Source organism: Sprattus sprattus (genome assembly GCF_963457725.1).
Source record: "Sprattus sprattus genome assembly, chromosome: 20".
Classification (NCBI taxonomy): domain Eukaryota; kingdom Metazoa; phylum Chordata; class Actinopteri; order Clupeiformes; family Clupeidae; genus Sprattus; species Sprattus sprattus.
In genome coordinates this window covers 25223745-25236837 of record NC_137918.1, presented here as the reverse complement: position 1 = coordinate 25236837, position 13093 = coordinate 25223745, and the positions used below count along the sequence as shown (strand labels likewise).

At 42.0% G+C, this 13093-nt stretch overlaps 3 protein-coding genes across 3 annotated transcripts; 1 reads left to right on the top strand and 2 right to left on the bottom strand.

Moving 5' to 3' along the window:
* Positions 1 to 226: 226 nt before the first annotated feature.
* itm2cb (integral membrane protein 2Cb) lies at positions 227 to 5132 on the top strand. The gene is made up of 6 exons (XM_080859731.1): positions 227 to 360; positions 1967 to 2104; positions 2342 to 2542; positions 2770 to 2880; positions 3530 to 3683; positions 4725 to 5132. Exons 1-6 carry the CDS (start codon positions 268 to 270, stop codon positions 4814 to 4816), a joined length of 789 nt encoding a protein of 262 aa, XP_080715857.1. The 5' UTR covers positions 227 to 267; the 3' UTR covers positions 4817 to 5132.
* A 1368-nt stretch (positions 5133 to 6500) lies between these two features.
* lpar5a (lysophosphatidic acid receptor 5a) lies at positions 6501 to 7481 on the bottom strand (the record flags this gene model as incomplete). Its single annotated transcript, XM_080859278.1, has 1 exon — positions 6501 to 7481. One exon carries the CDS (start codon positions 7479 to 7481, stop codon positions 6501 to 6503), a length of 981 nt encoding a protein of 326 aa, XP_080715404.1.
* A 3047-nt stretch (positions 7482 to 10528) lies between these two features.
* On the bottom strand, positions 10529 to 11446 carry LOC308381689 (G-protein coupled receptor 55; the record flags this gene model as incomplete). Its single annotated transcript, XM_080859277.1, has 1 exon — positions 10529 to 11446. The coding sequence occupies one exon, from the start codon at positions 11444 to 11446 to the stop codon at positions 10529 to 10531; it is 918 nt and encodes a 305-aa protein (XP_080715403.1).
* Between the last annotated feature and the right edge of the window lie 1647 nt (positions 11447 to 13093).

Genomic DNA, 13093 nt, shown 5'->3' with positions numbered 1-13093 from the left:
AAATTATTATTATTATTACAGTGGTATTACCTATATTTAATGTAGTGTAAACTATAAGAGAAAAAGCAAAGGAGCTAAAGAAATCTGTCTGACGTCACAGAGGACGCTGCTCTGTGACTTTTATCTGACATTGTACCGGAAGTGTACGCGCTCTTTTAAATTTGCCTGAGTTCGCCAGTTTCACAGAATTCATCTCAGTTGGTGAAGGTGCTCGTCTGAACAACACACTTCAGGCGATTCAGAAAATCAAGGCATTGAAGAGAAATCATGGTGAAGATATCCTTTCAACCGGTCTCGGCACAAAAGCCTGACAAGGAGAACGATGTAGATAAGGAGGAGGTTCATATACATTATCCACATGTAAGTAACCCGCTAACTTAACCTTGCTAATGTTGGCTCTTTTAACTTAGTCATCTCTTTGTTGTGAAAACAAAAGTAAGCACGTAAGCTTTTTCAAAAATAGATTAATTGTTTCGGCTTGTAGAATATTTAAAGAGTTACTAATTAAAATTAATATATTCGAGGCGTATTATGACCGTCAGCTTTTCCCCTTTTTGGATGTCACATGAAAGCATCCTTTCGTAACAGCTATTGTTATGTAGCAGGCTAGCTATGTTACGCTCTCGAAGGCTATACTAAGGGGCCAACAGTTACTTAGTTTCAACGGAAAGGAGTGCAACATACCTTGTTAAAAAGTAACTAGGTGCCTCCATTATTAATTGGAGCGTTATGTTGCTTTGTGTTGTGAAACTGGGTTCTTGTGTCACATTGGGTTACAACGTTGACATTACATCATCACATCCACTGCAGATCGGTTGGAGGTAGACAACATGGATAGATGCTACATTAATTTATTTGCCATAGAGACTATTGTCATTTAGGTTATGTAAAACGCACTCATGTAGTTCATTGTTATTAAACGTCAAAAGAGGAATTTTACAATGCCAGAATGTTGCGATTTCATATTCACTGAACCATAGACATCATATACCTATATGATGTCTATGATGCATAGACCTATATGATGTCTATGCACTGAACTGTGTAACCTAGTGGTTGACATCTTGGCAATCAGTATACTTGGAGCGGTTAAGAAAACTGCGTTTTATTTTGAATGATTCCTGCTAAATAACTATGATGTAACGTAACTGGTGTAATTAACCCCAGGATTTATGTCCAGTGATGATTAGGTCAGCTGTGTGTGTGTTTAGACCTACGTAGGCTGAAAGGTCTATTTTCAATGTTGTGTTTAAAAAAAAAAAAATTACTTCATTATAAGATAATTCTAATCGTATTTGATATGTATGCCATGTTATATTTTTCTGCCATAATCGTGAAACGGACATTAGTTGCATATTACTTTTAAAATATGCGTAAATGGTTAAGATATGGCGAAATGGGTAAGTGTAAGTGGGCTCAATTATGTAAACCATGATGAGTACGTAGGTTGCAGTTAAATAAATAAATAATTAATACCGTTAAATAAATATATTTTTTCACCTCGTCCTTTCACCAATGCATCCATTTTCCCCGGAATGCGTACGTATTTGAAACTTCTGTACAAATATGGAGTTGGGATGTACTACAGAACTATAAATATCATCCAGTCAAATCTATTGGCGCTGTAGGCAGTCTGTTTTATTCGCCGTTTTTATCCTCGGTGTAACCCGCGTGGGAGAGTCTGTCGGTGGCAGATGTATCGAGAGACGGTGGGCAGCTTGTGCTCACGCTCATGCTGACGTCTTGAGGTGCTTGCGTCACACATCAAATCTATCTAAGAAACGGTGCCCAAGTTTTGCCCGCTGTGTAGGATGCTGCCAATTACTAGCCTATAACCGGAAGCAACCAGGGTAGACCAACCTGAAGGAGGCTAGCACAGTTAATTAGAAATAGTTAATTAACCAGTTCATTAGAAATAGTTCATTAAACAGTTCATTAGTAATAATAATGTTTTATTTTTTCACAGGAGGAGTTGGTGCTTCCCCTTCAATCCAAGAAGTCCCGGATAAATTGCCTCTATTGTCTGACCTTTGGCCTGGTGGTGTTCATGTCTGGTCTGGTCCTGGCATCAATCTATGTGTACCGCTTCTACTTTATTGCTCAGGTGAGCTTCAGACATTTAATGAGGATGCAGTGAGTCCTGTGTTAGGTGTCCAATTATAACTCTATATTGTTTGTGTGTGTGTGTGTGTGTCCTGTATCCTGTGTCGCGTGTGTGTGTCCTGTGTCGCCTCCATATATGTACGCGTGTGTTCCAGGGTGTCGTGTCTGCCATTAAAAGCCTGACAAAGCTCTTAATAATAATTATTATTATTATTTTTACCCCCATTTATCAAAGCAGTACTCTCAAGTGCCTGAGGATGTGCTCTTCAACTGCCACATGCAGTATGAGGACCCAGGGATCCACGCCCCGCAGCACGGCCGCCAGGAGCTGGAGGAGAACGTTGGCATCTACCTCCAAGACAACTATGAACAGATCAGCGTCCCAATGCCAGACTTTGGTGGCAGCGACCCTGCCGACATCATCCACGACTTCCATCGGGTACGCTGAGCTCTGCCACCCAAGGAGTGATGTTAGTTTGTTAGTCAGTTTAATTTCCAAGAAAGCTAGATGGAAAGTATGTATTTTTGTCACCCCTGATTTGAAAGTTAATGCAATATTATGTAGGATTTTACAGTGTTTTAACTTTTTATATATATAAAATCTAGATTTTATATAGAGGGGTGCATCATTGTTATTGATGTCCTTCTCCATCCTGCTCTCTGTAGGGCCTGACTGCCTATTATGATATTGCACTGGACAAATGCTACGTCATTGAGCTCAACACCACTATCGTCATGCCGCCAAGAAATCTGTGGGAGCTACTTGTTAATGTCAAGGTAAGGATATATATATATATATATATATATATATATATATATATATATAAACTCTTTCACACCGATGCTTTATATGGGAGTGTCCTGTAAATTGATTGGCAGATCAAAGAATGAACAACAGAGGTCATGGATTGTATTGCCAGGCAGCACATGGACTGATAAACTGCATGCCATAAACTACACACCAAGTTGCTGTGGATGGAAGTGTTTGTTAAATGTACTTTATCATGGGCCATGACATGAGCTGCAACAGTGCTAGATGGAGGTGGTTTAGGAAATGGACTGTGGACCAATAGCACACACTTTGTGCAAAGATGGAGAGATAAAACGTCTACAACTTCACGAAACTGTCTAAACCCATACCCATATTTGATGATAAAGCAGACTAAATCCTCCTCATTTTTCAAAATGCTATGCAGCAAAAAGTTCTGCACCTAGTTTGGTCGAATGAAAGTTTAGCGACCTAATCCATGACTCGTTAGTGCAAAGCCCTCCCAGGTGGTGACGCACCTGTGTGTTTTACAGAAGGGGAAGTGTCTGTTTAAATGTACTTTATCATGGGCCATGACATGAGATGCAACAGTGCTAGATGGAGGTGGGTTTACTGGATCAGGCCTAACAGGTGGTGACGCACCTGTGTGTTTTCCAGAAGGGTACATACCTGCCCCAGTCCTACATCATCCAGGAGGAGATGATGGTGACAGGCCGCGTGCGCAACCTGCGCCAGCTGGGGCCCTTCATCCACAGGCTCTGCTACGGCAAGGACACCTACAGACTGAAGAGGCGAAGCAGTTCACGGAGGCGTGAGTACTCACCTCCTCTCTCATTGTGTGTGTGTGTGTGTGTGCGTGTGTGCGTACGTGTGTGTGTGCAGTGCACGGAGGCGTGAGTATACTCACTTCCTTCCACATCGCACTTCCGATGGCGTACGGAGCCATTTCAGTCGCAGATTTCAAAAGATTTCCAGAGACGTGGCCAGGACAGTAGAGCATCAGTGGAAGGGATGGGTGATTTTAGATCTAGGAAATGGTTAATCCTCCCTCTCACTGATGACGGATCTAACAAGGAATCCCGCCGCCTCCTCGTCATGCGTAGGCACAGACAGCCTAGCCTGGCTGCCAACCAGTGGCTGGCTCGTGCAGGAGTCTTGGAAGGGGCTGTTAGTGAGTGAGTGGCGAGTGTGTGAGTGGGTGACTCATGATGGAGTAGAGTACGCGGTGGACCTCCTTATGGCCATGGTGTGTGGGCGCAGCCGGAAGCGCTGCATGTACGCGTGTGTGTGCTTGGGGGCGATCTGATCTGACAGACTGCAGGGGGCGGCACGAGTCCGTTATCAGCAGAACTCTTTTCTTGTAGACTCTTTCACTAAGGAAGGAGCTATATCTGTTATCAGCAGAACTCTTTTCTTGTAGACTCTTTCACTAAGGAAGGAGCTATATCTGTTATCAGCAGAACTCTTTTCTTGTACACTCTTTCACTAAGGAAGGAGCTATATCTTTTGAGGTGTAGGATTTGTGATATCAAATCAAATTTAGACACAGGAAACCAGAAACGTTGACGCCCCAATGCTTAATTCTGAAAAAGATGAGTAGTTCTTCTAAACCAAACAGGAACTCCTCCGCTCCATGCCCTGACTGTTCTATGAACTCTCCCATGAGTTCGCCAGATGTCATCACATATACAAAGCAAGCCACATTTTTATGCCAGTTGGACATTCTTGCAGAAATGCGTAATGTTTAGGGATGTATTTATTGTTCCAGCAGCACAGGTGTAGTGTTTAGGGATGTACTTGGTGTTCTGGCAGCACAGGTGAAGTGACCACAGCTGCTTTGTTCCCTCTCCAGGCATCGACAGACGTGAGGCCAGAGAATGTCACAGTATTCGCCACTTTGCCAACACATTTGTGGTGGAGACTGTCATCTGTGAGCGGATGTAAAGATGCTCCTCTCCTCTCCTCTTCTCTTCCCCGCACTCCATCCAGTGAAGTCCCAAACTGTCCACTGGATCTCTTGTCCATTCAGCTTTATTGCACTTTAAACTGCATGTTAAACTAAATGTTGTGTAATGTATTTATTTTAGTTTGTCCTGACCTGAGTTAGAATGTAATCTTAGACTTCTTTTCATAACCATTTTGTTTTTAAACTCTGTTTACCTGTAAATTGTGATGTGTAAAGTCATTTGAACCCACAGTAATCTGTCCCTCCAAGTTGGCTAGTGGATTTATATTCCTTAACATTTAGGGAAGATTTTTATATATGTGTTTTTTTTTTTTTTTCTTCCTTTTTGTTCTTTTGCCACTTTGATTTAATATGTGCAATGTCTATATGGTATTGGGAATTGTGAACATTTTGCATGTACTATGCACTGACCTTTTTGTTTTTGTTTGTTTGTTGGTTTGTTTTATGTTGTCTGGTTCTCCAGGTTTAGATTTTCTGGAGGCACATGTAAACTTCTGTTTATTAGGAAATCCAAAATATGAAGATATTGTCATGAAGCCAAAACATACCTCATATTTTAGAAATTAACTTGTTTGCCTATTGTCAAGTTCAATATTCTTTTGCCGTGTACAGAAGCAATATATTTCAAATTTCGTATCTTGAATTCCATATATCAAGATCAGTGTTGCATAATGGTAGCTTGATATATTTTCTCCCACTTTTCTATGTGCTATTGCGCTTTCAAAAACTTCACATAGTAAGCAGGTCCCAGTCCAGCATTGTCCCATCCTTGTCAGTAAATGTTTTGAAGTACTGTAGACTTAAGTGCAGTACATGATATCATTGTACAGTTGATTGTGCGGTCTCATCAGACTTCTAAATGATGTGGAGGGGAAACCCTATGTGAAGGCTGTGGTAGCTCTTCTCATGCCCAGTATACCTCTCCTCATATGTGGTTTCATCCATGATTGGTATCTGCAACTGTGGATAATGCTATTTGCTATCATACTCCTCTCTCCTGATTTTCTGATTTTTTTTTTTTGCATGGCAGAATGTTTCTCTCTTCCAAAGGTAGTATTCTTTTTATGAATATTGACACTGAAGTTAGGGATGAAGGTATTATGGATGAAAGGAAATGTAAAGCCTTTTTTTATTTATTATTACTGGTCATCTCTCTTTTCTTCCAACTGCTTGTAAAATTCTTGCTACTTAGAAATAAACCACTGAAAGTAATGCTTCCCTTCTGAGCAGTGTTTTAATAGATGATGTCTGACACTTGAGGTTTGAGTGATGTTCTTCTTTAGTGCACTCAAAGGTTCACACAATAAGGGAATTTCAGTAAAGTATCTTACTTTATTTTTACTGTATTTTATTTAAGCAGATTAGAATAGCACATGATGAACAAAGATTAGATTTTTACAATAGGCTAATACACTTCAACACCAGGCAAAGTTCACTAACTTTGAGATGTCAACAACTGCATTGCTGTTTTACTTTAGTGCCACAACATCACTACGTGGCTGAAATGTTTCTCTCAAAGGAAGCTGCAATGTAGAAAATATATAACTCTTTGGTATCTTGCACACCATACACAAGCAAACAGGAACATCTACTTTTGAGATATATAATAGGTTTTTTAAGCATGACATAAATCCTACCCAGTGAAATTCATTCAAAGTTTCTTTACGCATTTAGGTGAAGAACACGTGTCCTGAATCTCGCTGTGCCAGACGTTCTCAGCTCTGCCCTTTCCAATCCTTTTCTCTGAATGCTCTTAGAGCCAAAGTAATAGATGAGTGGGTCCAAGCAACTGTTGGTGCTGGCCAAGCACATGGTCACCGTCTGGACGTCAAAGAAGTTGTACTCCAGAAATTTCAGCTTGTAAAATCCATAGAGAATAAAGGCAACATGGAAAGGGATGAAGCATACGGCGTAGATGAACAAATTGATCTGGAACAGCCTCACCATCCTGCTCCTGCTCCGCACTGTCTCAGATGGAGACTCCGAGGTGGACGGGGCTTGATGATCTCTCAGCTTCCTGATGATGGCAACGGTGCAGCTGAAGATGATTCCAAAAGGGATGAAAATCCCAGCCACGGATGAAATGCACAGGATGATGAAACCATTCTGCCACGCAGCATCGGAGTAGTTCTCAAAGCAGCGGCGCACGGAGCAGCGCCCGTCCCAGTTGGCACCGTGGTTTAAGGCCACTGGCACAGACAGGCCCGCGATGCCCACCCACACCGCCACGCACGCCGTCCAGGACACAGACACAGTGCGCCAGGGGCGTGAGCGGAGAGGGTACACCACAGCCAGCATGCGGTCCACACTGATGAAGGTGAGGAAGAAAGAACTGGAGTAGAGGTTCACGGAGAAGAGGGTCCCAGGAATCATGCAGGCGAGATTACTGAAGGGCCACGCACCCTTGGCAAAGTAGATGATTCTCAAGGGCAGAGAGAGAGTGAAGAGCAGGTCTGACAGTGCCAAGTTCGTCATGTAGATAACTGGTACTGACCTCAGCCCCAGGCGACGGACGAGGGTCCACAGAGAGAAGGCATTCAGTGGCAGGCCCACAAGCAACACCAAGCTGTAGGTTGCTGTGAAGAGTGGATACCTGAAATGAGATGGGTTGCAAGTTCCATTAGACATGTCGGTGTCTTTCATGTTACTCTTCCTGTCTTTTGCTTTGCTTCTTTGATGGCTGCCCGCAGTGTTGACTTACTTACAGGAAATAGACAGTGGACCAATACCACACTTCGTGCAGACATAGAGAGATAAAATCTACCACAACTTCCAGGAACTGTCTAGACTCATACCTATATTTTTGATGATAAAACAGACAAAAGTCTTCTGATTTTTTAAATGCAATGCAGCAAAAAGTTCTGCACCTAGTTTGGTCAAATAAAAAAAAAGCAAGTTTAACGACCTAATCAATGATGTTAGTACAACATTCCTATACAATGGCGCCATCTGCTGGACACTCCTCCATCATCCACTGTTGCTCCACTCAAAGGCGCAGAGAAAGGTTGTTGATGTTTGAACACAACAACCAATCAAATACACCCCTACCTTCAGGGCTCCGTATTGCTCAATCTGACGAGTTCATTTATTCCCAGTTACTGAGCCAGGACTTAGGGTAAACAAAAAGTGTGTGCAAAAACGGACGGCTAGAGGACCATAGGGAGAAATTCAATTAATTTAACAAAAAGTGTATTGAACAGAGTACTGTATAATTAGTGTTAAAACCTTCTTTCTTGTGTGAATATGTTTTCTCAGCTAGCTATAGGACCTTGCCATACCATTTTGGTTTGAAGGAAAATATAAAGCTCAGAAAATGGCAGTTATGTTAAATGACAAGTAACTTCATCTCATGTATATGAGATGTTAGTAAAATATCCTGTATACTTCATTTCTAACATTCAATAATTATCGCTAATAGTAGTGATTCCTTATGTTTTTATGTTGTTTCATGACAGAGGAAGCTTCAAGACACAATCTGGAAGCGCACATAGGTCAGTGTGTATGGCAGCAGTCATCCAGAAAATCAAAAACCATATCAAAGGCAATGTTCCGGGGGAAATCGAGGAACATTGCGGAAGATGTAGGTGTCAACTACACAACAAGAATCATCAAAAATTACACAAATAGCTGAGCCATAGCAATGCTACATACAGCACATTTATGACGTTTCTGGGCCCTCCAACTCCTGGGGATGCACACAGCAACTCACAGTCCAACCACCTAGTGCTTCGGTTCCCTGACATATTTAATACCTCTAGATTGCCAACAGGAGTCACACCACACCAACACATGATGCAGTAAGCTATATTAAAGGGGAACTTCCAACCTGAGCCCAATTTTTCAGGTGTTTTTCAGTCCAAACTTTAACAACAGACAATAAATGATCGAAATCGGTCCAGTGTTGAGTTAGAACACCAAAGCCGACTGTACAATGGAATCCCATGAGACAAGCCAGCACATTAAAGTAAATTGCTTGTTATCGACACTGACAGGCTGGTAAATGTTATGTTAAGAGTCTGACACCATGGAAATGATCCCTTCAGAGATACACCTGCATCTGTTTACCTCAGTGTTAGTACAGTCAGTGTTCAGTAGGTCTCTTCTTGTGGTCTCTAACGCAGCAACCCGTTTCAGTTTCAGTTTATTTGTTGAAGAGGGACAGTGTACATTAATAAACATTAAAATGTAAATGGACCCAATTCAGTACATGCAGTTGATTGGCCTCCTATGTGGTGCTGGAGTGAGCCCTCAAAGGAGAGCACCTCCCTTGGATAATCAACTACAGGCTATATGTAGCTTAAATGTATGGTTTTTGGGGTTCCGGTTGAGCATGTGAGAGAGCAAGACGCAGGTGGAGAGAGCTCCCGGGTGTTTTTACTAATTTTTCATATTTACATTTTCTCAGTCATAGTTACACCCCGTATTATTGTCATATTACAGTTTTATAACCCCCTTTTTTTTACTCAAATGTAGGAGTTTTGTTCCCCTAGTTTGCTTCGCCAATACTGTGTCTTATGGTTCTGTCAATAAATCAAGTCTAATTTAACTTAATTGAACCGAGAGAATGAGAAAGAGACCACTTGAAGGTCACTTTAGGCATTAGTGCACCATAGGCTCAGTGTTGGTGTAAGGGCTATCTAGCTTGGGTATATAGTCATGCGAGTAAACATACATGCTGTGGGTTTTTAGGGCTTTCTAGGGCTTTTAGGATTTTCTGTGGCCATGCAATAATGTAGGCCAGGGAATGAAAAGAATGAAGTGAAGTAAGAGATTTTCCATTCCAAGAAAAGTGTTACCTTGAATGATAATGTTTCTGGCAGAAATAGACTGCAAAGCGTGTGGTATGTCTTGTTGTATGGTGTGAAGTTACGTACCTGTAATATCCTGTGGTTGCGCAACCTGTCTAGTGAATATGAGGCATGACAGTGAATTTATAACAGACATTTTGAAATTTGCATGCATGCATAAGGAGCACATTTTGAGAAATATGCACGTGGGAAAAATGTAAGATCATTGGTTGAAGCCAAGAAACCATTAAAAACGATTAAAAAAATACATTTTAATATACACTGCAAAAATTCAGCTTTCAAAAACAATGAAAAAAGTAATAAAATGGGGGAAATATTACTTAAAAAAATGATCTACCAACAGAAGAGAAAAATTTGATTCAGCCAGACTGAAACAAAGGACATTTGTATTGATTCTGACTTTGACAAAGCAGGTTTGTACTTGATCAAACTAGTTTTAAGCATGAACTTGCTCAGAACCAGTTATACAATCTCAGTAACAAGTTATAATACCTTATTAAGATTATTAAGGACTGTAACAATTGGGGCTAGTGAATTGCTCTAACGTAGAAAAAACGGGTAAGAAGAAATATCAAGCATTTTTTGTAATAAGTTTAACTTTTGCAGTGTAGAGTATAGACATTTATAACGGATCACAAGTTTGAATATAGCCGCAAGCAGCGATTATCATGGTCCAAGTCACAATTACAATTTTATATATAAATATTTAAAAAATGTAAATAATGTTTATAGCTCTTTAATTTAATTTAATACCATTCTTTGGTCACAGTCTCTGGCTCCCTTTTCAACCTTATCTCTTTAGAGAAACCTATGCCAAAATCAGGTGTGGTAGAAACAAGAAGACAAAAGGTGCTTTTATCATAAATAATTCACAATATTGCATTACACTTCGGATGTGGTGGTCCCCCTCTGGCTCAAAGTTCGTCTGTTCTGTGGGGGGCGAACCTCCTTGATAATGAAGTAGGAGCAGAGGGCATCCAGGCAGCAGGTCACATTGGCCAAGCACATGGCCACCTGGAGGAACAAGGCAATGCTAGTCTGAGACTGGCAGGCTGTGATAACTCCTTGGCGCACCAGGAACTGCAGGAAGATGCCCAGGTGAGAGGGGGTGAATGGGATCAGAAAGCCGCAGAGATTGCTGTACAAGATCTGCTGACTGACCCGGCTCTTGGCGCTCTGACTTTCCGACTGCTTCAGTTTGCGGATGCTCTGTACGGAGCACACCATGAGCACAGTGGCTGGGAGTAGGAAGCCAAACACCTCCACGCAGCCGATGAAAGCAGGGCTCCAGCCTTTGTTTGAAAAGCCATGGAAACAGTGGAAGGGTTGGTCAGAGTTGTCACGGAAACTGTAAACAGGTAATGTGGCTCCCAGGACCAGAACCCAGATGGTCACGCAGGCAAGCCTGGCAGCCTTTGGAGAGCGGAGCTCTATGGCCCGGAATGGGTGCTGAATGGCAATGTAGCGGTCTAGAGCAATGCAGGTAGTGGTATAAATGCTTCCATACATTCCCACAAAATACATGGTCTCCAAAAAAGAACAGGCCAACTTCCTGCTGGCTGCCCACAGGTGATGCGTGGCGTGCATCTTGAACGGCAGCAGCAGGAGCAGAAGCAGGTCCATCACAGCCAGGTTGGTCATGTATATGGTGGATTCGCTCCATATTCGCAGTTTGACGCAGAAGACTGTCAGGACCAGGGTGTTGAGGAGCAGCCCGAACACAAAGGTCGGCACATATATGACCAACTCCAGAGACTGCATCAGCTGGTCCACGCCCGCGAATGAGCAGTTGGTTGTCATTATATCACTACAACATTTGTGATAAAAAAATATAGCGATAAGTATTTGGAAATGGGGGAAACATTGTTGAGTGTATTTATTGTACTGACAGATCAAAAGAATTAGAGAACAAACACATTTCTATATTTCTTTCGGTATCTATATTTTCTATATTGATATCCTATTATATATTGTGCCTTTAATAAGCAATATGTAATTTGCTGCTGTAGTCTCTCCACCTTATCTACTTGTAGAAACCCTAGGCCTTCATCTACTCCACCCCCACCACACTGTCATGCACTTATTCTACACCATACTCTGCACTAGAATTTACCTGCAAATGTAAATAATTGCCACCATCAACATGGTTTTCCAGTACTCTACATACCCTTGTAATAGTAACCTAACAAGCCCATTGTATACCCAATATGCTGTCCTACACTTGAATGCTCTTCTCACCTTATCCTCTATGTTTGTATGTATTGTGTACATTTACCACATGTATGCTAGCCTGCCCATCCAGATACCTGTGTGATTTCTTCTGCCATGTTTCTGATTGTTTCCCCTCTCTTTCTCCAAACCAAAGACTCAAGATGCATAGAAGCCACAGGAGTGTCTGAAGCCCAATTTATGGTCGTCCGTTTACGCAGACACGCAGACACGCAGACACGCAGACACGCAGACACGCAGACACACAGACACGCAGACACGCATACACGCAGACACGCAGACACGCAGACACACAGACACACAGACACGCAGACACGCAGACACACAGACACGCAGACACGCAGACACGCAGACACACAGACACGCAGACACGCAGACACGCATAGCCAGCTCCGTCGTTGCAAACTCTCTCCGAGCACCTCTCCATGGCCTGAGGCGCACCTCCCAAATCTTTTATCTATCCGTCAACAACAATGGAAAGTGTCGCTCAGCATATAGTCGCCGATAAAAAAGAGAGTGTCGCTCATGTCGCTGCACTTAGGCTTCAGCGAACCGTCACCTCTGATCAACGGTCAAGTGACACTCGACTGATGAAGGCTGACGACGCCAATGGTGGTTTACCATTATTCTGCCGTTACATTGTTGTCTTTTGTGGCAGTATCATCAGGAAAGAAAAATATTTGGGCATTTTATAATAGGGCAGGGAGGCATTTTAGAGGTGGGGATAGCCTTACCTCTATCCCTTCCATTGAAAAAAAACAGCTGTTAAGCGCCGAAAACCAAAACCAGGAAGTCAACATTGCGTGCCGTCTATCTAACCAATCAAACTTGTGCAACACTATGTGACGTAGTCAGACACAGTAGAATTTTCTCTTGGGAGCAGACACGGTTTCAAAAGTGTCGACAGACTAAGCATTAATTGGACTTAAATGTTCACGAGCATGTCGAAGCAGCTGCTTAACCACGCAGTAACACAGTGGTAGGAGCATAACGGCACCTTAACACTATCGAACACTATCACTATCTTTGTGTATTGTGTATATATTTGTGTCTCATTAGAGTTGCATAATCTTGGTAGTTCCAGAGAGATTCTTGTTTTTCACAAAAAAATACATATTGCAACTCCAAACACATAATATTCATGAAAATACAATGCTTCTGGCAAATCACTGGTACAGTTGAAATGTTTTGTTTTTACTTATAAATCTGTACTTATAC